Raw genomic sequence first — 22421 nt, 5'->3', positions numbered from 1 at the left:
CAGACATGACAAGAAATTTAAAAAAAAGTGTTTTTATATTCCTGTGTTGGTATAAAATCCTAACGGGCCTCTAGTATGTAATGAATATCATCCTATACAATACAATATTATAAGGCCTATAATATGACTTTTTTAATATGGTATATTATACTTTTACACTTTAATTAGATTTAAATTGCATTCTAAACTTTCTTCAAAGTCAGTTTGCCATTAACTAATTTTTTTAAAGTCTTTTAAAATGGCCTAATTTAGAATGTCGGTGTAGTTGAAACATGTTGAATGTGACATAAAAATATATTTTGCCCATTCCAACACGTTCAATAGCTCAGGACCTCTGGACTAAGTTTTATTTAATTTATATGCAATTAAATATTTAGAAGAGAAAATAAAGTCAACCCTTAAAACAGTATCGCACACATTCTTTAATAAATGTGTACATTTCTTTTACGTTTCACTTTTAATCCAGACTAAATTCTCCATCAGAATCTGAAAGAAAAATAATTCAATCAACAACAACAACAACAACAAAGGAGGCACGTTCACAACGTCGCTGTGACTAATCCTCCTCCCAGCCGCCCTAAAGGGAACTAATGAAATATAAATATTACAGGTTTGTTTGATCCGTATAAAACCAAAGTGTGAAGGCCGCTCTACGGTGCAACATTTGGGATTTCTACATATAATTGCAGCTTTTCTTCCGTCCAGTTTTAACACATTTGTTATGGTTTTTTTGCTGAGCTTTAGTGGCATGGTGTTAGAAAAAGAATACAGAAGACTTCCGAGTATAAAACATGTACAATACACCATTTGGTCACAATATATTACCGTCTTGCTAATTCAGAAAGTAATAATAAGCATATATCCCAAAGTGTGAAACTTTCCGCTTTTAAAAGTGTTTCTTTTTTACAGGCTTCCTCCCCGTGTGGAAACAAAACCACCTGAAACAGTCACTTCCTGTCGGCTCGAGCTTTTCCTCCTCGAGGACGTCACAAAACTGTCAGATTACAAGACGTATGGCACGGCTAATAATGCACATTTCAAAGTCGAGACAAAGCACAGGGACGTAATCCACATATATCTATACAGATTATAAAACTCCATACAATTGATATTTTTCTCCCTATTTTTTATACATGTTTTGCAAAGTCTTGGCCATCAAAACCTCTATTTACTACCTTTTTGATACCCTAACCCACCACATCAAACAATTTAAATATGACAAAACACTGTTTCAAAGGTCAAAGGTCAACCAGGGGTCAAAGACAATCTCCTTGGCAGGGAGTTTGATGTCTGGATACTATGATTTGATTAGATTTGAGCAGCCGTCGCTCCGCCGTCTGCATCCTGGAGCTGAATTATCACATGAAGAGCCTTTTTAAATATATATATTTTTTTTTTAACCCTTGTGTTGCCTTCGGGTCAATTTGACCCGATTCAATGTTTCACCCTCCTGTCGCCTTCGGGTCAATATGACCCGATTCAATGTTTAACCCTCCTGTTACCTTTATATTTACTAACATATTTTACCCTTGAGGTCAATATGACCCCAGCTATTAAAATCTCCAGAAAATTATTAGAATTAATATTGTTTTCCAAGTTTAAGTATGAGGTACTTTATGTTTGTTTGTTGACTCCCGAAAGAACACCGACATTAAACATTGAATCGGGTCAAATTGACCCGAAGGAGACAGGAGGGTTAAATATTGAATCGGGTCAAAATGACCCGAAGGCAACACAAGGGTTAACCGAAATGATGCGCCGACTCTTCCTCACAGCCACACGGACACTAACGTCGGTGTGAGCGGCTCATGTGACGATGACGTACGGACATTCGTGTTTGAGAAGGTGTTTTTGGGGGATTCATCCTCCAAGGATGAGTCGGCTATATTTTACAGGTGGGGGGGGTTGGGGGGTTTCAGAGAGAACAAGCAGCATCCTGGTCTTCACCAAGGTTGTGTGGCCTCTTCCAGACCTCCGCTCATCCCTCTTCCTTGATCTGTTCTTTCCCAACATCATCGGCTCTGCATCCCGGCCACAGGGGGGACCGGGAGAGGGAAGCCGTATCCTGAAGTGAAGTCACGTCGAGGCAGCAACACCTGCAGGCCAGAAGATTGATTTATTATCCAGTGAATCAATAGTGGCGAATGGATGGAGAGCTTTATTAACTCTTGTTTGCACTTTATTTAAATGTTTCAGACAATAAATCAAAATGTGTTTTAGTGCTTTTAATAAAAAGATTAAATGTCTATAAATGTGTGAGTCGTGGAGCCCAGTTACAGCATCCAGTTATTTTGGAAAATATACAAAAATGCTTAAAAATACAAAAAAATAAATGCACTCTTTTGCTTTTAAACAGCTATTTAGTTTTTAAAAAATTAAATCATCTTTTATTATCATAAATACAGCATCAACTGGAAGGTGCCTTGCAGATAAAGAACAATTACATTTCATTTTACCATAAATTAAATTGATTGTAATATTGCAGCGGTTCAATGATTTAATGTTTGAAAAAAATAGCAAGAAAATACAAGTCAATACAGCAAAAGTTATGGTTAAATTGATCATGTTTTAATAACTTGAGTGCATATCTTCTACGTGACTATATTTGTTATTTTATACCGTGGAGGATTTTAAATCGCACTTAAATCAACCGAGTACGGCTTGAACAACAAAGCCTCTGTGTGTATAATAATAAAGTTTAATTACATTTATTTGCGGATATATCTTTTATTTCTTTAGATACAAAGTCGCCCTTTAAAAAAACCCGATAAGCACATTCACTGAGCTTTTTATTTAATATATTTATATATATATAATATAACTAAGAATTACTTTCAATTGCTGCTTATGTAGTCATGTAATATTATGTAAAAATACACCACCTCGAAATCTAGTTTTCAGTCTTTTTAAGGAAATAAAAGGAGAAAGCCGGATATTAAAATGGTGAAGTGGTTTTCTTCCGGAACAATTGTACCTGCAAAAACGCTGGTAGTAGCATAAAATGTATGTTTCAACAATATTGTGATAAAATTCGATCCTTACCTGTATTTAAGCGACTGCTTTACCATCAACAGATATTATATGGCGTTATTGCCGCTCTCTGTGATATGAAGGGGGGAGGAAAGAAGAGAGAGAAATCAGTTTAGTATCGAGAGGGAACAATAACTGATATCATTATTCACCAGCAGGGGGCAGCATTGCACAGAAGTTCTGCTTTCAATTAAAACGCTGGACAGGTGTCACTCCACCTCCTGGACCACGAGCTAAGACGTCCCATTTAAACCACGCCCACTTTTTATTCTCAAGTTTCATCCTCTTCCTCTCTAATCCTCTTCCTCTCTCACCCTATTCCTCTCTCATCCTCTCATTCTCTTCCTTTCTCATCCTCTTCCTCTCGTCCTCTGCCCATTCTCTTCCTCTCTCGCCCTCTTCCTCTCTCATTACCCCTCTGCGGTCGTGTCCCAGCTGATTGGCTGTGATTCATTGAGCCTGACTGGCAGCCAGCTGTGTAAACACTCATTAGTAATTCATGACTCTGTCCAGCATCCCCGGGCTTCAATTAACCTCTCTCTCTCTCTCTCTCTCTCTCCCAAATGCTTTTCATCTCCTTGCCTCCTTTCCTCGCCGTCTAAATCATTCTCCTTGGGTCGCGGCGGGCAGCTGCTCCGTCTAATGTATGAAAATGAATAAGTTGAGCGTGGGAAATCATGCAAAGAGGAAACGAGGTCTGGTGGGACGTCTCAGGATTCCCAGGTGTCTTTGAACTGCACGTTTCGTTACTGTGCCAAGCTCTAATGGAACGTCCAATTAAGCACACACATCAGGTGTGTAATTTAATGTATTCACACACACAAACACACACACACACACACACACACACAAAGACTGAGTTTGGACTTGAGCCTCGTGACTTTAAAGACTTTAATTCGCTCCTCTGGTCGACTGTAGAATATCATGCAGACATTCGGGCCCCGTTAGTTTTTAATAAGTTTCGAGGCACTTTGTTTGTCTCTTTTTTCATTTGTTTGGAAAACAAATGAAAATTTGCAATACAGCTCTTTTTTTATTTTGTTATATCAATTTGGCTGAATATCTCCATGAATTACCGTGAAATAAGAAAAGCACCAAAAGTACTTTGAGTTTTAGACTTGAGTGTTAAAAGTAAAAACAATTAAAGAAAACAACTACAAAAAAGTTATTTGGCTTATGCATATATTTACAAGAGCTTTGAAGTGGTAAAATACAAAGCTGATATTATAGAAAGGTCAGCACAATACAAATAATTAGTTTAGCATAAAACTGTTTGTTTATTTTTTAAATCTCTGTAATCAAACCTCCGATCCAGCTACGTCGTTAAGGTCCCTGAACAGAGGAAGGAAACTAGTCCTTTAAAAAGAAAATGGAACAACAGCAATTTAAATAATCAAGAGCCATTTAAAGTATTTGGTCTTGGTCTGAAGCAGTGTGTCAAACACAAGGCCCGCGGGCCGAATGCGGCCCTGCCATATCACTTTATGTGGCCCCCGACGGCGTGAAAGACACATGATCACCTTTTCTTCAAGACATTTAACCCTTGTGTTGCCTTCGGGTCAATTTGACCCGATTCAATGTTTCACCCTCCTGTCGCCTTCAGGTCAATATGACCCGATTCAATGTTTAACCCTCTTGTTACCTTTATATTTACTAACATATTTTACCCTTGAGGTCAATATGACCCCAGCTATTAAAATCTCCAGGTTTAAGTGTGAGGTACTTTATGTTTGTTTGTTGACTCCCGAAAGAACACCGACATTAAACATTGAATCAGGTCAAATTGACCCGAAGGCGACAGGAGGGTTAAATATTGAATCGGGTCAAAATGACCCGAAGGCAACACAAGGGTTAAAAGAAAAATATACAGTGCTTTTATTTTGAAGGTTTCAAATTAAATGGATTTGTGTTATAATATTAGAGAAATGTTCTTATGTTACAATATTTTTTATTTTTTATATTTTATTTTTAAGGCCACACCATTTTTATTGGATTCTAAAATTTATTGCACAGTTAACCGAGAGAAAACAATAAATACTAAAACAGCCTTTAAATTGTAAATTAGTGATAAGGTGATTTATAATGACCTTTGTTCAGCTTCAAGATTGTTACAATATTTCTACACTCGAATAAACAACAATCCAATGCAAAGAGAGTTATTTAACAATATGTTTGAGTAGTTTATACGTTTATATGTTTCGGGTCCAGCCCTTTGAGGGCGGCCATGATGCTGATGTGGCGCACGGTGAACATGAGCTGGACCCCCCAGGCCTAAAGCACCCGGTTGAGGTTTCTCTAACCGCCCAACAAACCATCAGGATCTGGTCCTCTTACTGTCTCCCAGCAGCTCCTCGGACATCAGGCTGTCCTGCCGGTTCCCCAGGACGAAGGCCAGGAAGGACAGGATGAGCGCGTCCAGGATGCCCATGATGGCGAGGATGTAGGCCCAGCGCACCGAGCAGGCGCCCAGCGTGTACTTGTCCGTCTGCTCGCCGCACATCCGCTTCACCTCGTCGCTGTCCCAGCCGTCCGGGTAGATCAGGCAGCCCAGAATCAGACATGTTCCTGGAGGAGAGAGGAGGAGGAGGAGGAGGAGGAGGAGGAGGAGGAGGAGGAGGAGGAGGCAGCGTCAGCATTTAAGGGCTTTTAATTGGCTCCCTGGGGAGGGATGCATGTTGGACGCTATGAGGAGCTCAGTCAGGGTTAAAGAAGTGTGCTTAGTGGAGTTAAGATTAACATTTTATCTATTTTTTGATTGTTGGTCCAATTTGAAGACGTCACCTTGGGCTCCGGGAAAATAGTGAAAGACATTTTTCTGTGTTTTGTGACATTTTTTAGACTCAAGAAGCTTGTCCTTCCACATGGAGGTCACACGGGATACGTTTGCCAATCAAATGTTTCTCAAGCTTCCCCATCGTGTATTTGGATGCCCTTGATTTCTCGCTCTTAAACAAACACAAACACACACACACACACACACACAGACACACAGACACACATTTCACAAGCCCAGCTGTAGCTGTCTGCTTTGTGGTGTGAGTGCACGAGGTGTGCGACTGTGGGTTACAGAGGGCTCATTCTGTATGCTGAGTAAGGTGGTCCATGGCAAATTAAATTAATGGGTGTTAATTGGGGCGGAATAAATCTCTCTCTCACTCTCTCTCTCTCTCTCTTTCTCTTTCTCACTTAAATACTGGAATGGAGTCCTTCCTTATTCCCAAAACTTCATTTACATAATACCAAGACAAAAACACGATCAATATTTGACGCACGGCCTAATGTTGAACAAACCACTCCGCCAACAACCATTTCTAGACATGCAAGTATCGTCTGGCGAGTCACGAGCGTAGAATCCCGATGAAGCTCGACTGAGACATGAAGGGGATGAAAGTGTCCATTAAAGATTCGGAGGACCGAACATCAAAGACACGAACGAGAGGTTAACCGCTCTTTATTTCATCCCCCGGGGCCACCTCAGCCATCAGGCGGCCCTCACTCAATTTATTGGCCAGCTTTATAAAAAGTAACTCGGTGTCAGGCGCTAGTTTTGGGGGACGGAGAGGAGAGCGTCGTAAAAATTTGATTGAGGATCAAATTTAGAATCTAATAATCTGAGCAGAGAGCGAAGGAGAGTTATTATAAAAAGAAAAACACCTGACCTCGGTTCAAGGATGTACACACCTTTGTTTAAGCCTGGCGTCGTCGTAGAAACTCAGGCCCCGCCCCCCCTTATTTAGGCTGCTGCTGCTATGCCTGTAAAGTTCTTACACAATACAGTTTACAAGAAGAAAGCCGGATTCATCACTCGAAATTCTCCATTTCAGATCAAAGTTGACAAAAAGACGTTAGCTAACCGTTAAAAAGCCGTTAGCTAAACGTTAAAAAGCCCTGAACTAACCGTTAGCTCCACGAGTTAGTTAAAACTCTTAAAATAACAAGTTTATATTCATTTCTACTTGAATAATCTTAAATGCATACACTTGACGACTCTTTAAAATGCTTCTTTGTTTTCCTCCTATCATGAAATTATTGACGAGTGTGATCGTTTGAAATGACGTTCATCATTTAGGGGAGGGTAAACGTTGCCACTCCAAAGAGAAATAGGTAAATAATCTAAGTTATTGATATAATAATGTCTCAAAGCCTCTTCAGGTGATGACGGGAGAATGTGCTCAAAGGTTAGTTAGCAAATTGGGATTTTTTAAAGACGTCTAGTGGCCCCTTTTCTTCTGTAAAAACCCTGTGGCACAGAAACAAAGCCTTTTTTTATATTTATCTTGGTCATAATCTGCATAAAAGTTATTCTGATAATCCTCCTGGGTGGAGGTATTGTTTCCCTCCTGCGTTACAGATAAACCAGAGACACCGACGTCGCCTCAGATTTCGGCGCCTCGTTTGAAGTCGGTCCAACGAGCTTCAATCATACAACCGGAAAACTGTCATTGTTATGTAGTGAGTTAAAAAAAGAAGAAAAGAAGAGCTTTAATCAAAGCTGCCTCTGATTCTTCTTCTGAGCTCTAGAAGATGTTGGGGAGTGGGAGGTCGGGGGGGATCCAAAATCGTCTGGTTGGAGATGCTGCGTTGCCATGGCGACGGTGCTGCCTGCCGCCTGACACGTGGGAATTTGAATGGATGAGCATTCGGCACTGCAACAACACCTCGGCGCCGTGGTGGGAACCTGAGACTTATCCGACAAAAACGGGATAATGCGCCGCATCCCAGACTGAAGAAAAGCACGCGGTAGGCCTTTTTGCACGGGCGCCGCCAGTGAAGCTCAAATCCCACCGACGTGGTCGTGGCTCAGCGGTGAAATGAGGAATAACGTTGGAGGGCCGGTGATGGTGTTCTTGAACTCAATTTCAGCATCCTTGAATCTTAAAAAAAAAAGTTGCCTTGAAGCTCAACGTGGCTCAGCAGTTGGAAAAAGCCCCACGTGGTCCAGTTGTCATTAACGCCGTTTGAGTTTTGAGCTCTTCTCTTGGCGTCCTCAGAAGTGGGCGGCGGCGTTCTTGAACTCATCTCCAGCAGCTCTGAATCTTTTAACGGTTGTCCTTATTTTTCTCTTCCTGAAAAACAAAAGCCGTCCCAAAAAAAAAGTAGCCTGCCTTTGAAGTCGAGCCGAGGGGGTTTTCTGCGCTTTGTTTCAGCATCTTCCAGAGATGCATGTCCTCTTCTTTTTTCATCTTTTCTTTCGGGCCTTTTCCTCTATCTCGCTCTCTTTCTGCAGCACTGATGAGGATGTGAACACAAAGAGAGAGCTCTCTGTCTTACTGAGGAAGATCAACGGAGGAAAGTCGATGAGGACCATCTTAAACCAAGAATCCTCCGTTCACTTACTGGCTGTTTTTGTAGCTTTTTCAAGGACTTCCAGATGCATTATTTCTTCTTTTTTTTTGCTTTTCTTTTCATGCATTTTGGCTCAAAAGTTTGAGACCATCTTGTCGACAAACTCACCAAAGAGGTCATTTCGTAGCAGGTCAAGCTTTCCTTTCATCACCGTAGAGTCTAGTTGTTTTGTCAACCGCTGTTTCCAAGGTCAAGAATGTCGAGCTTCACTTGTAACACGATTTAAACGAGAAGTATTTATATATTTTCCACTGGAGGAGAAGGAAGAGGAAGAAGAAGAAGGAAGAAGAAGAAGAAACAAGAAGAAGAAGAAGAAGAAGAAGGAACAATAAGAGGAACAAGAAGAAGAAGGAAGAAGAAGAAGAAACAAGAAGAGGAGCAAGAAGAAGAAGAAGAAACAAGAAGAGGAAGAAGAAGAAACAAGAAGAAGAAGAAGAAGAAACAAGAAGAGGAGCAAGAAGAAGAAGAAGAAACAAGAAGAGGAAGAAGAAGAAACAAGAAGAGGAAGAAGAAGAAACAAGAAGAAGAAGAAGAAAAAGAAGAAGGCAGCTCGACCCTGGAGACTTCTCGGGAGAGGGAGAGAGCGGCGAGGACGCTAGCGGCGGCGGCAGCAGCAGCGCGGAGGAGAGGCGTTTCCATGGCAACCGGCAAGCTCGGAGGGGAGGAAGAGCATTGATGGGTGGCAGCGAAACATCACTGAAACAACACACGTCCAGCACACACGCACACACACAGTCAAGAGTTTGTGTTTCCTGACCTTCTAAAATCGCAGACCATTAAGCAGCCGTCAACCCACAAGACGCGTCAGTCGGACCCGAGAGAGCGTCCTCCTCTTCCTCCTCTTCCTCCAGCGAGTCCACTGGGACGTAAACACAGCTCCCCGTCTCGACTCCCCCTGCTGAGCTGATCTCATAACGACCCTCTGCTGTGGCGCCGGAGCTCTTGTTGGTGTCCCAGAGCTCATTAGTATTCCACGTGGTCCTCCTGTTCCCACTACGCGCTCTTTGATCCCGTCTCCCCGTCAACACGTTTCTCCGTGTTCACGTTGTCCGGCGTGTTTTCCTCGCGGCGTGGTGCGCCTCCTCACGAGCCGCTCGATGGGACCGCTGGGGTCGTCAAAGTACGTCCAGGAGACGCCTCGCTACCGTGATCCGTGAACGTCGTCCCATTCAGAGGTCATGTCAGAGGTCATGTCAGAGGTCATGTCAACAGGTAAAAGTATCAGGTAGACAGTTATACTCAATAACAGCCGTCATGTTTCCCACCAATGGATTGCTCTTGTTGTTCTTCCTCTTCTTCTTCCTCCTTCTCTTCTTCTTCTCTTCTTCTTCTCTTCCTCCTTCTCCTCTTCTTCTTCTTCTCCTCCTCCTCACCCCCTCCATCTTCTTCTTCTTCTCCTCTTCTTTATTATTCTTCTCCTCCTCCCCCTCTTGTTCTTCTCCTCCCTCTTTCTTCTTCTTCTTCTTCTTCTTTTCCTCCCTCTTTCTTCTTCTTCTTCTTCTTCCACAGACATAAATACATTCTGGATGTCACGTCTGTTTTATGCTAAAACGCCGCAGTCGTCAAACAGCTTCCTCGTCCATTACGAGGTTATTGATTGCTGAATTGATTTATTTATTAATTGATTGATTAATTTATTGATTGATGTTGGAAATTAACTGTCCCGCTGAGAAGTGGATCTAATGGATGTGGTCTCACTTTAGACCTGCAGAGACCACCAGAAAAGGGGATCCGTGGGCTATGAATTGAATATAATAAGTAAAGATTGAATCCTCTGCTGAAATAATAGTTCAGGAAGAAGTAAAGAACCTTTTAAAGTGTGAAGTCTCACTATCTATAATATCTTTAATATCCTTAACATCGCCAAACTACAGACGTATTACATTTCAGCACTTTCATGGACCAACAGTGACCCCACTAAACATCCTCAAAGTTAATCACTTCTCCTCTCATCCGAAAAGAGAGTTTCAACCTTCACAGGAGCGTCTCTTCTCTAAAAGGAGGCGCATCAGAGCGTCATTCACCCTCAAACAACGACGTCCAGGTGTCAGAACAGAAGGTGATGTATGATGAAGACCTGAGCCTGAGCGTCGGCCTCCTCTTCGTCGCCATCCCCGATGAACTCAGACGCTCTAACATCACTCAGACGCACATCCACGGACACGCCGCGCTCATCCCAGTTTTAAACGGGTCACCGTGTCCTTGTCCCGCTGCCTGACTCAGGAGGAGGAGGATAAATCAACCGTCTTCTCCATCCTCCTCCTCCTCTTCCTCCCCCACGATGGGAAATCTATAAAAGCCCCGCCCCTCTTCCGGGGGAACATGTGGAAGCGAGCGGCGGTGGAACAGAAGTATCGACGGCAGCTGCAACGTCTAATGGATCAAACATGAGCGGGATGTAGCTGCAGTCTGCTGGCCACTCATGTGTGGATAACAGAAAAAAGAAAGATGTTTTTACCTGAAAAGCAAGAAAAAAAGAATAATAACTGGTCCCTTTTTAGTTAAAAAAAAACCAAAATATCACTTATTATTCATTATTGTCCTCGGATTTTCTGTTTCTGGTGACATTTTTTCGGAAATACCAATTAAGAGCCTCTCAGCTTTCAAATTGTAAACCAGGGAGTTTTGGAAAGTACTTTTTTACCCCCCACAGCCAACATTTGAAGTGGAATAAAGTCCTGAGATCAGGCACGTGCACAGACATTTTGGGGGGCAGGTGCTCAAACCAAAAAAAAGGGCACCCAATGCCAAAAAAAAAAAATTCTGACAGAGTTGAAGCATTAGCAGCATTACACTGATGGAGCTGTCCTCGACCTGCATTTCCTCTGGGCAGCATCAGACCACTAGCTTACATTTTCTTTATGAATAAAGATGAATTATTATATAGCAATGACAGTAAAAGCGGTCTGATTGGCTAATGGTCACGTATTGCCCTCCTGGTCTGATACAGATCCGTATTGCCCTCTGGCGTCATTTTCAAAATGAGCGATATTGATAGACATCAACAGCCAAGAGCAGTGGTCCTCAAACTAAGGCCCGCGGGCCGGATACGGCCCGCCTCCACATTTGGCCCGGCCCTCTGAACAAGAGAGGCCTTATGATTTTTTTTTCAGTCTGGCCACGCAAATCCTAGACTAGCCCCTGTTGAATAGAACGGAATAAGAATTATTTCTCTCTTCTCTCTCTCTTCTCTCTCCCTCTCTCTTTCTCTCTCTCTCTCCCTCTCTCTCTTTTCTCTTGAATTCTCTCTCCTCCTCCTCTCTCTCCCTCTCTCTCTTTTCTCTTGAATTCTCTCTCTCCCTCTCTCTCTCTCTCTCCCTCTCTCTATTCTCTAAACATAACTAACGTCAGTAAACAGCTGGATGAGGCTTTGAAATCACGGAGTTTTTGTTTGTTTATTTTTTTAGGAAACGTCGGACCAGTTGTGACGTCATGTTTTCAGCAGCGCTAATGTTGTGGTTGATTTATCACAAAACAACGTCAGGGGACAAACACCGTCACGACCTGTGTGTCTGATGCTGCGGGTCAGAGGAGAAGGAGGTGCACCCGTTTGGCAGGGATGGATTAACCAACGGGCCTACCGGGCCCAGGGGCCCATGAGCTCAGGGGGCCCCTGGGCCTGAGCCTCCGCGCGTGACGTTGCTGTGATTAACATTGTATTGATATGAATATGATGATATGACACGATGCGCCGTAGCCGGTATATGCTAGGCTTAAGTCATTCATGTCAGTAACAGGGCCCCAATAGTCCTACTGAGGGATGGATTACCGAACGAGCCAACCGGAACCAGGGGCCCGTGAGCTCAGGGGGCCCATGAGCTCAGGGGGCCCCTGGGCCTGAGCCTCCGCGCGTGACGTCGCTGTTATTAACATTGTATTGATATGAATATGATGATATGACACGATGCGCCATAGCCGGTATATGCTAGGCTTAAGTCATTCATGTCATGGTCATATAATTCGCGTTATGTTGTCTGCTCAGCTCCGGTATCGTTGTTCCATACGGACTGTTTTGTTAGCGATGTTTAAAAAAATATATATATTTAAATTATTATTATTTATTTTTGTACTTCATTTTTTTTTTTTTTTTTTTGCGGGTGGGGGGGGGGGGCCCTTGACACGTCCAGGCCCAGGGGCCCGTGGTTTCTTAATCCGTCCATGCCGTTTGGTGGCGCGAGGAGCACTGCGCGGAGGAGGAAGTGGAGGAGGGAGGGGCGCGGCGGGGGGAGGGAGAGGAGGGGGGGTCTCGTGAGCGCCGCGGAGCGAGTCGGGGCGAAATTCTCACAAGAACTCACTGGCACCACTGGCTCTATCTGGCACGTGCCTGCCTGAGATCATTGGCAGCTTCTCAATAGCTCTGGCAGACGATCCCATAACACGGCGTCTTCTTGTATTTTGTCTTTAGACTTGTCCTCCTGGCTTTTTTTTTGCAATTTTTCTAGTCGTCAGAGGGTTTTGAGGACTCTCTATATAGGGGGGGTAGCCTGGGCAGCAGGTTGGGTTAGGGGTTAAAATATGCTCCACCATCCTGTTTACACTAAATACATTAATCCTCCACATGGAGGCGTGGAGGATTGTTTTGCTACACTACGGTTTCTAACAGCTTTCAAAGAATCTGAAGCTCATTTCACCATGATGATGATGATAATGTACCCGAGCTTTGTAAATTAATAATAACAATATATAATGATTTTAAACATGTCGTTTTTTTTAAATTAATGTTATACCTCCATGAAATTCTCCTTGAGGAGACCACTGTTATTCATAAGTTTGAAGCACTGGCACTGCAGTGAAAAGCCAAATGCCCTTGCTTCTCCTCTGCTACACCCCACCATCAGTTGCCATCAGTTGCCAGTTTTCATGTAATCGTGCCAGCAGCAAACAAACCCAAAACGTTACGTTTTAAGTTAGTTAAAAGTGCCACTACTAGTTAAAAGGTGAAAGCAGAGCGCATTGTGTCCTCAGAGAAGTGCAATCAGACGATTTAGTGACAAGCTTCACTGAAGTGCCGGACAGCGGAAGAAATCACTTTCATGATCACAGAATGGAGGAGCTGCGGTTTAGCGAGATAGATAGATAGATAGATAGATAGATAGCTAAAATAGCTAGATACACAGATGGATATATATATATATATAGTGTCTTTTGTAGACACTTACTTACAATATGCGATAGTGCTGTACATTACTGCTGTACTATATTTAATATTGTTTTGCTTCTACTACGTTTCACTGTAATATATTGTAGCGACCCTGTGAAGTGGCTGTCAATCAAAGTGTGGCACCGTGCATGCTGGTCGAGGCGTGCCTGTGATTGGCGGAGTAGAGGGGAGGCGGGGTTAACCTGTCGGAAAACGGGAGTTAAGGGTGGTTGACGGGAACCGTTGTTGTTGACTTTCGACCTGCTAAGCTGAGAGGAACACGCTGTATGTGTTGGTGGATGCCCAATAAAGGGAGGATTAATAACGTCGTCCGTCTCCGTGTCATCAGTGCCATAACGTCCGAGACGTTACAATATCATGGTATATAAGTGTAATAGATTACGAAGTGAAACGTAGTAGTAGCAAAACAATATTAAATATAGTACAGCAGTAATGTACAGCACTATCTTATTGCATATTGTCAGTAAGTGTCTACAAAACGACACTAATTAATATATATATATATATTAATTAGTGTCTTTTTTATATATATACACACATCCATCTGTGTATCTAGCTATTTTAGCTATCTATCTATCTAGCTAAACCGCAGCTCCTCCATTTTGTGATCATGAAAGTGATTTCTTCCGCTGTCCGGGCACTTCAGTGAAGCTTGTCACTAAATCGTCGCAGACTCGTCACTGCGGCCGACCCTCCGTCTGCTGGCACTTTTTGACTAGTAGTGGCACTTTTTAACTAGTAGTGGCACTTTTTGACTAGTAGTGGCATCTGCTGGCAACTGCTGGCAACTGATGGCAAGTGCCGGCAAGTGTCACTGAGTGCCAGTGCTTAAACTTTAGACTAACAGTGGCATCTCCTCAAAGGAGAATTTCATGGAGGTATAACAGTATGACATGGTAAAAAAAATAATTATATATTTATTATTATTAAAGAAAGGCGGGTACATTATACATATCATGGTATATAAGTGTTATATATTACAGTGAAACGTAGTAGTAGCAAAACAATATTCAATATAGTACAGCAGTATTGTACAGCAATATCGTATTGCATATTTTAAGTAAGTCTAAAAAAATACATTATCTATGCAAGTCTGTGGCACTTGCCACAGACTTGCCAGTGAGGTGCCAGTGAGGTGCCAGTGAGTTGCCAGTGAGGTGCCAGTGAGGTGCCAGTGAGGTGCCAGTGAGGTGCCAGTGAGGTGCCAGTGAGTTGTCGCTGAGTACTGGCACCGAGCGGCACTTGCCACAGACTTGCCACTGAGGTGCCACTGAGTGCCAGCGTCGCTAGGGGGATCTCGCCCCTACTGCGCCGCGGAGCGAGTCGGGGCGAAATTCTCACAAGAACTCAAATAAATGCCCCGTCGGATATTAAAACACATTTGGGGGGACTTGATGACAGAGAGAGTAACTTTTATTCTTAAATACGGATGAATAAAAAAAATGTGTCTCCAGCAAAAAGGGCACTTTTCTCATCCAGGGCAAAGGGGCTGGTGCTTGAGCACCACTAGGGCTCTATCTGTGCACGTGCCTGCCTGAGATCATTAGGAGCTTCTCAATAGCTCTCGCAGGACGATCCCATAACACGGCGTCTTCTTGTATTTTGTCTTTCGTCTTGTTTTCACCTCCGCTGGGGAACTTTTGCATGAATGTTTCTAGTCGTCAGAGGGTTTTGAGGACTCCTCATAGGGGGGGGGGGGTAAAGGCCTGGGCAGCAGGTTGGGTTAGGGGGGGTTAAAATCTGCTCCACCATCCTGTTTACACTAAATACATTAATCCTCCACATCCTCATGAGGCGTGGAGGACTTGAGTCATGCTCTCGACACGACGGTTTCTAACAGCTTTCAAAGAATCTGAAGCTCATTTTACACCAGTTAGAAAAACACTGCCAGCGGGATGAAGTCCAGCCTGATGATGATGATGATGATCACCCGAGCTTGAGCCAGGATGTAAATAATGCTAATAATAACAATAAGAGCGAATAAAACGGATAGAAAACGATGATTTTAAACTCAAGAATGTCGGGTTTTTTAAATTAATGTGGATGAATACAAACCATACAATCCACCATGATGGAGACACAGGCTGATATTCATAACTCTGAAGAACTAGAACTGCATTTAAAAGCCAAATGCCCTTACGCACAATATCAATGGAAGCGAAAAAATAAAGTATGTGTCCGCTCCGTGATTTCGGATCCCCTCCAAAATGTACATGTGTCTTCCTTCTCCTCTGCTACACCCCACCACCGAGTTCTACGCGCATCAGGCTTGTCGTTTTTTCATGTAATCGTGCTGAAAAAGCAGCAAACAAACCCAAAACGTTACGTTTTTTTAAGTTAGTTAATGTTATTCTGAAGCTTCCCATATAGGACTTAAAAAGGCATGAAAAACAGAGCGCATTGTGTCCTCCTCTGGGACGAGTTTATGCTCCTCGAGATTATCACTTTTCCCTGCTGGGGGATTTGTCACTTGTTCCTTGTGCGGCGGGCCGAGCTGTTGAGTGACGCTTCCTCAGGGATACGCAACACAAGAAGGATAACACAACAACAAGCGGAGGGGGAACATCTTTCTGTCGCAAAAAGAGGAAAACAACACAACATCGGATGACTGCGGGTTGCATCACTCACACACACAGACACACACACACACACACACACACACACACTCATGGTTCATACACATGTTGACTAATGGTTTCCATGACTTTTCCAGGACTTTAAACCAAATTTCCATGACCAAACATTTGGTGAAATCGCGGTGTAAGAATGACACAAATGAATGAGAAACAATAGTTTGATTAAAAGAATAAATATTGATATAAAAGTTTAGTCTTTTAATCAAACTGCGTAAATGAACATGTGAAAAGGACAAATTTCAAGGATTTTTCCAAAACTTTAGGGATTAAATTTGTTTTAAAGGACTTTTCCAGGCCAGGAAATAACCGTTTTTTTAATCCCATGACTTTTACAGGTTTTCCATGATTGACGAACCCTGACACACACCGGAGATGTCAAACTGTGCCACTATCTCGTCTTCCTCGCCTCTCATTTCCGCTCTCCGTTAGCTCTCCTGCTGCTGCGTAACTAGCACCTGATGAGGTGTGTTATTTAGCCCCACAGCTCCGTGCACAGCCCACATCCTGCAGAGACTCCTGCAGAGGCCTCGTTATCTCCCCGTCGGCTTCACCGTCGGCTCCCTCCGTCTGGCAACTGGACACGATCCCATCATCATCCCGCCAATTTAAAAGGGCAACGCAGCTCTGGGAAAATGCCAACGGACCTCCAAAGCAGCACCGTTTCTCCAGACGAAAGAGAAGCGGGGCTGGTCTCATGAAACATGGAGACGTGCTTCTGGCGAACGCTGTAGAAATCAATATCGGATGCTTCTGAGAAGGAACACATTGCTTTTTAAGCTCCTGTGCTGCTTCCTGCAAGCATATTAAGGCTGTATGTAACTACTGGTTTAACTCTTGAGCGATGCTGAGAGATTCCTCTTAGCAATTGTGTGACAGCATGAACAATACACCGTTTACCTCGTAGACGGTTTAATGAAGAGGTAAGCGAGCCCGTGAGGTCTCTGATGTTTGTCCCTATAAAGCAAATGTCCAGAACAGTGCAGTAAAAGTGTGATTAAGTGTTAAATAAAGCATTTAAAACAAAATATAGCAGTAAAACAGCATGTATGTCCACCAGTTTATGTTCCACAAGCTCAAAACATAAACTCACTTAATGTAAACAAAAGGAAATAGTCTCACACCTCTTCTCTAAAATTACAACCGTAGACATTTTGAATTTTTCTTTTCTTTTTCCCTCTTGCCATCTGATTGTGTTTCTGGGTGTGCAATATTTTTACTCCAGCAACCCCTGTGCTGTTGTTTAGCACTTTAATCTGAGTAAAAGAAAAAAATGAAAATGCAGTAATGATGAGCACCAATGAGAAAGCAACAGCTGGAGCAGTGAAACCAAAACAATGAGCTGAAAGACATTAAAACGCTCCGTCACGCTGAACCTTTTACATTAACATGTCACATTGTGATTTCATCATTTTTTTAATATACACAATATTGATTAGTGCAGCTTTTTCATTATTAAATGATCGAGAATACGACTTCCTGAGCCCCAGGGGTTTTTTGTGCATGAAAATCACAGCATGATAACCTCTGGAGGTAATTTTCATCTGTCAGCCCTGAGAGTTTCTTCTTCTTCTTCTACTCGTACGACATAATCTCATCTCTCTGCTCATTCCACTTTCTAACTAGTGTGCAATCAAACCTGTCAGTCACACTTAAGGCTCTAAATACCTTGCGATTCCCTCGTCAGAGACACCAGCCTCCCTCCTGCAGCCCCATCTGTCGATCACGCCACGGCTAATAAAAGACAAATTCATCATCACCTCGGGATGACATTTCATTCATCAACAAGCGGCAAATTAATGGCTCAAGGGGGGCAAAGTGACCCAGGCAATATCGGTGCAATGTTTTTTCAGTTATTGCATTTATTTGATTCTGGTTCAAAAGGATATTTCATTGTTATCTCACTCTAATTCAACTCCATGAGAAGCTTCTTCTTCTCTAGATGGCAGAGTAAATGTGCACACACGACTACGTTTGTTCAAGAGTTATGGCAGTTTTATGTTAAATAGACTACAGGATATTGTGAATTAAAAAATATATATAAAACTTTCCCCCCAGGATTATTGAAATATGTAATCAACAAACTTTGGTGAAGATGGGATCAAATGTCTAGGACCAAAACGGTCTCACAGAACTCTGTGAAATAGTCGTGAAATGTGCAGGGACACAAATTCTCTTTATTTTTCGTGGCGCTCGTAACAGCGTATTTTTATAGACGGCTTTACGTTAAAAACAAAAGATTTATTTTTACAACTTTAGGCTACAAAACCACGTAATTAGGGAAAGCAAAAAAAACTTTAAACACGTTCATTTAGTTCCGTTAGCTGCATTAGCCCCGTCAACTTTTAGCTCTATTACCCACAATAGTTTCAGTGGGTTAGCTTCGTTTAGCTCTCTCACCTTTTTTTGGTCTTACTCTTATAAATATACAATATTAAAATAAAATAAAAATAGATATATATATCGAGAGAGGAAAGATTCTAACACCAAATGATCCTTGTTAAACGGACAAACACAGCCGCGATGTTGAGGTTAGCTTATGCTTTTTTTCCCGTCAAACTAAGACTTACGTTAGCTTAACTGCCTCAACAAACACAGCCGCGATGTTGACATTAGCTTACGCTTTCTTTTCCGTCATACTAAGACTTACGTTAGCTTAACGGCCTCGACGACTCGTTGCTATGCGATCGAAACTAAATAAAACTCGCCAAACTCTAGAAAGCACAATGTCGCTGCAACTTATAGTTATTTACGTGGAATTTCTGATGATTGATGAAGTGGCTCCACTATTCTTCTCACTCATTACTTTTCTGTCGTCAAAAGACGTTGAAAGTGTTCGAGGCTGCCCGAGCTCCCCGATTGGTTACTGCCCCTTTAAAAGCCTCGTCAGCTGAAGGAGGTGATCCACTCTCTTGATCCTCAGGCTCAGAATTAGTCTGTAGTTTAAGGTCTGAGCTTCAGTGAACTTGGCTGGCTCTGAATGTGCATGAGTCAACATCTCTATTTCTTTTGTTCCTCCTTCTGCATTGTTGTTTTTCATTTTCTACTAAAAACATTATAACTGCGACCTCTCTGAGCTTTACAACAAAAATAATAGATTTTTGTTCCTTTTTGCTGTATTAGGGTAGATGGCGAGAGGACCAGCCGAGCACTTAACTGAGTGGAGAGAGGAAGTAAAAGAAAAGGAGGGCACAGGGTTTCATCTAGGAAACCTTCAGGTGGACACTCTGCTAATAGCTTCTTCTGTGTGTGTGTGTGTGTGTGTGTGTGTGTGTGTCTCATGTGTGGCCATGTTACGTCACTGTAAAGCCTCTCAGGCTCCTCAGGTCCTTCATGATATGTGTAAGAGGATAAAGCCCGGGCGATGATTTCATTAGCGCTCTGCTAAATGTGCACAGAGCTCACATTTATGTGGCTTTTCTTTGCCAATAGTTGCCAGCATACTCTCACTTGTATGTATTTAATGTATATTTAAATTTAGAGTATTTCCATTCAGGGGTGAGATTCTTCTTTCGGAAAGTTTGTGGATAATTGTGCCAAATTTACACGATATGCGATTATTATATGAAATGTTTAACATGAAATGTAAGAAATATAAAAAACAATAAAATTAGAGATCTACTCTCAACCTTTCTTTGTGAATTTAAATACAAGTCCAACTTTCAAAGAAAGGAATTAATTAATACAAAGAGAAACTTAAATGAAGTTCTTGTCCTTGTTGTGCATCTCTCGTCAGGAATGCAGAATATAATAATGATAACTTTATTTATATAGCACCTTTAAAAACAGAGTTTACAAAGTGCTCTCCAGAGAATCAAGGCAAAACAAATAGAATGGTAACATACAAATATAAAATAAAAAAACAGACAAACTAAATGAGGGGAACCAAAGAACTGCATAAAAGGACGACGTCACTTAAAAGCTGTTCGATAAAAAAATGGGTTTGAAGACGTGATTTCAACGAAGTTACTGATTCTGCGAGCCTTAATAATGCGTGAGACACGACGGCGATAAAGGATTACACATGTATTCTTTTTGGATTATTAAATGGAAATTAATAACACGAGCAGCTGTTCAACATTCAGACCTTCCCTGCATCAGTTTTCATTCTCTCTCCGAGGAGCAGAACGTCCCGGTTCCGCTTCACATCTTTCTGAAGAGGTGTCAAATTGAATTCCAACACAACCGAGCCTTCGTACGATGTCATAATATCAGTCGGTCAGACGCTTTGTTATCGAACTGTGTTTTCGTGCATCCAACACGAGGCAACCGGGGCCGTCGTGTTGTCAGAGGAACAATAACACAGCGTTACGAGCAGCTCAAGATTCAAGATTCAAGATTCAAGATGTTTTATTTGTCACATACACACACAGGGTGTGCAGTGAAATGAAAGTGGCAATGCTCAGCAGGAATGTGCAAGGGCAACAAGTACACACTATTTACAAATAAAAAACAACACAATATTTACAGTAAGTGTGTGTGTGTGTGTGTGTGTGTGTGCCTAAGAGGGGCAGTTGTGTGGGTCTATGTGGGGGTCCTGGTGAGGTCGGAGTTCACAATCCTGATGGCCTGAGGAAAGAAACTCCGTCTCAGTCTCTCTGTTCTTGCAGCGTGACTACGGAGGCGCCTGCCTGACCGCAGCAGCTGAAACAGTCTGTTGTTGGGGTGGTGAGGATCCTTCATGATCCTGCCGGCTCTGGTTCTGCACCTCCTGGTGTACAAGTCCTGCAGGGTGGGAGTGTAGTTCCAATAGTGCGCTCAGCCGAACGCACTACTCTCTGCAGAGCCTTCCTGTCCTGAGCGGAGCAGTTGCCAAACCAGGCTGTGATGCTTCCTGTCAGGACGCTCTCTACAGCTCCAGAGTAGAAGGACTGAAGGATCCTCTGGGAAACTTTAAATTTCCTCAGCTGCCTGAGGTGGTAGAGGCGCTGCCTTGCCTTTCTCACCAGAGTGTCTGTGTTTGTTGACCATGTCAGATCCTCGGTGATGTGGACTCCCAGGTATTTATACCGCTCACCCTCTCCACAGTAGTCCCGTTAATCCCCAGTGGTGAGTACGTCCTCTGTTGTTGTGCCCTCCTAAAGTCCACAATCAGCTCCTTAGTTTTGGTGACATTCATGATGAGGCTGTTGTCCTGGCACCAGAGTGACAGATCAGCAACTTCCTCCAGGTAGGCCTTCTCGTCGTTGTCGGAGATCAGGCCCACCACCACTGTGTCATCCGCAAACTTGATGATGGTGTTGGAGCTGAACCTGGCCACACAGTCATGTGTGTACAGGGAGTACAGTAGCGGGGTGAGGACGCAACACTGGGGATCCTGTGTTCAGGGTGAGGGATTTGGAGGTGTGTCTGCCCACCCTGACCACCTGTGGCCTGGCGGTCAGGAAGTCCAGGATCCAAGCACACAGGGGTGTTCAGTCCCAGCTCAATCAGCTTGCCGGCCAGTCTGGAGGGACTATGGTGTTGAAAGCTGAACTATAATCAATGAACAGCAGTCTCACATAGCCCCCTCTGGCTGTCCAGATGAGAGAGTGTGGTGTGCAGTACCTGGGAGACAGCATCATCCGTGGATCTGTTTGGGCGATAAGCAAACTGCAGCGGGTCCATGGAGGAAGGGAGGAAGGCGCAGATGTAGTCCTTTATCAGCCTCTCAAAGCATTTCATGACCACCGAGGTGAGGGCCACCGGTCGGTAGTCATTCATACATGCTGGAGAAGCATTCTTGGGCACAGGGACAATAGTGGATCTCTTGAAGCAGGCGGGGACCACGGACTCAGCCAGGGAGAGGTTGAATATTGTGGTGAACACTGGAGCTAGCTGGTTAGCACAGGTCTTCAGTACTCGCCCAGATATGCCATCTGGACCTGCAGCTTTCCTGGTGTTCACCCTCAACAGAGCCCTCCTCACACTGTGCTCGGTCACAGAGAGTGTGTGTTCATCCCCAGCGGTAGAACTCACCTCGCCACGCTTAACGGTGTTGTTGTTAGCGGCGAGCTAGCGCTGTTGTTGCTAGCCTCAAACCGTGCATAAAATGAGTTCAGGTCGTCCGCTAGGGATGCGTCGGCACTCACCATTGCGCGGGTCTGCTCTGGTAGTTTGTGATAGTCCGTAGCCCCTGCCATAGGCGCCTGGTGTCGCGCTGCTCCATCTGTGATTCCACTCTGTCTCGGTACCTCCTTTGGCGTCCTTCACCGCCCTCCTCAGTCCATAGACCGCTGCCTTGTACTCGTCCATGTTGCGGATACAAGACC

General features: G+C 43.3%; 1 protein-coding gene across 2 annotated transcripts in view; it reads right to left on the bottom strand.

Annotated features, from left to right (window-relative positions):
• Positions 1-404: 404 nt before the first annotated feature.
• The window catches only part of lhfpl3 (LHFPL tetraspan subfamily member 3), a 33509-nt gene continuing 11492 nt past the window's right edge, over positions 405-22421 (bottom strand). Inside the window, exons 2-4 of one of the 2 annotated variants that reach the window (XR_008833081.1) lie at positions 5343-5595; positions 3043-3100; positions 405-2096 (exon numbers count right to left, since the gene is read on the bottom strand). Coding sequence is in view for 1 of the 2 variants with exons in the window: in XM_056425330.1 (XP_056281305.1) it covers positions 3078-3100; positions 5365-5595 (254 nt within the window). In the remaining variant the exon portion in view is untranslated. The remainder of the gene's footprint in view (positions 2097-3042; positions 3101-5342; positions 5596-22421) is intronic. The other variant, XM_056425330.1, reaches the window with a different exon arrangement.

Source organism: Pseudoliparis swirei, chromosome 10 (assembly GCF_029220125.1).
Source record: "Pseudoliparis swirei isolate HS2019 ecotype Mariana Trench chromosome 10, NWPU_hadal_v1, whole genome shotgun sequence".
Lineage (NCBI taxonomy): Eukaryota > Metazoa > Chordata > Actinopteri > Perciformes > Liparidae > Pseudoliparis > Pseudoliparis swirei.
Note: the sequence above shows the minus strand (reverse complement) of the source record. Positions and strands in the feature narration are given on the sequence as shown.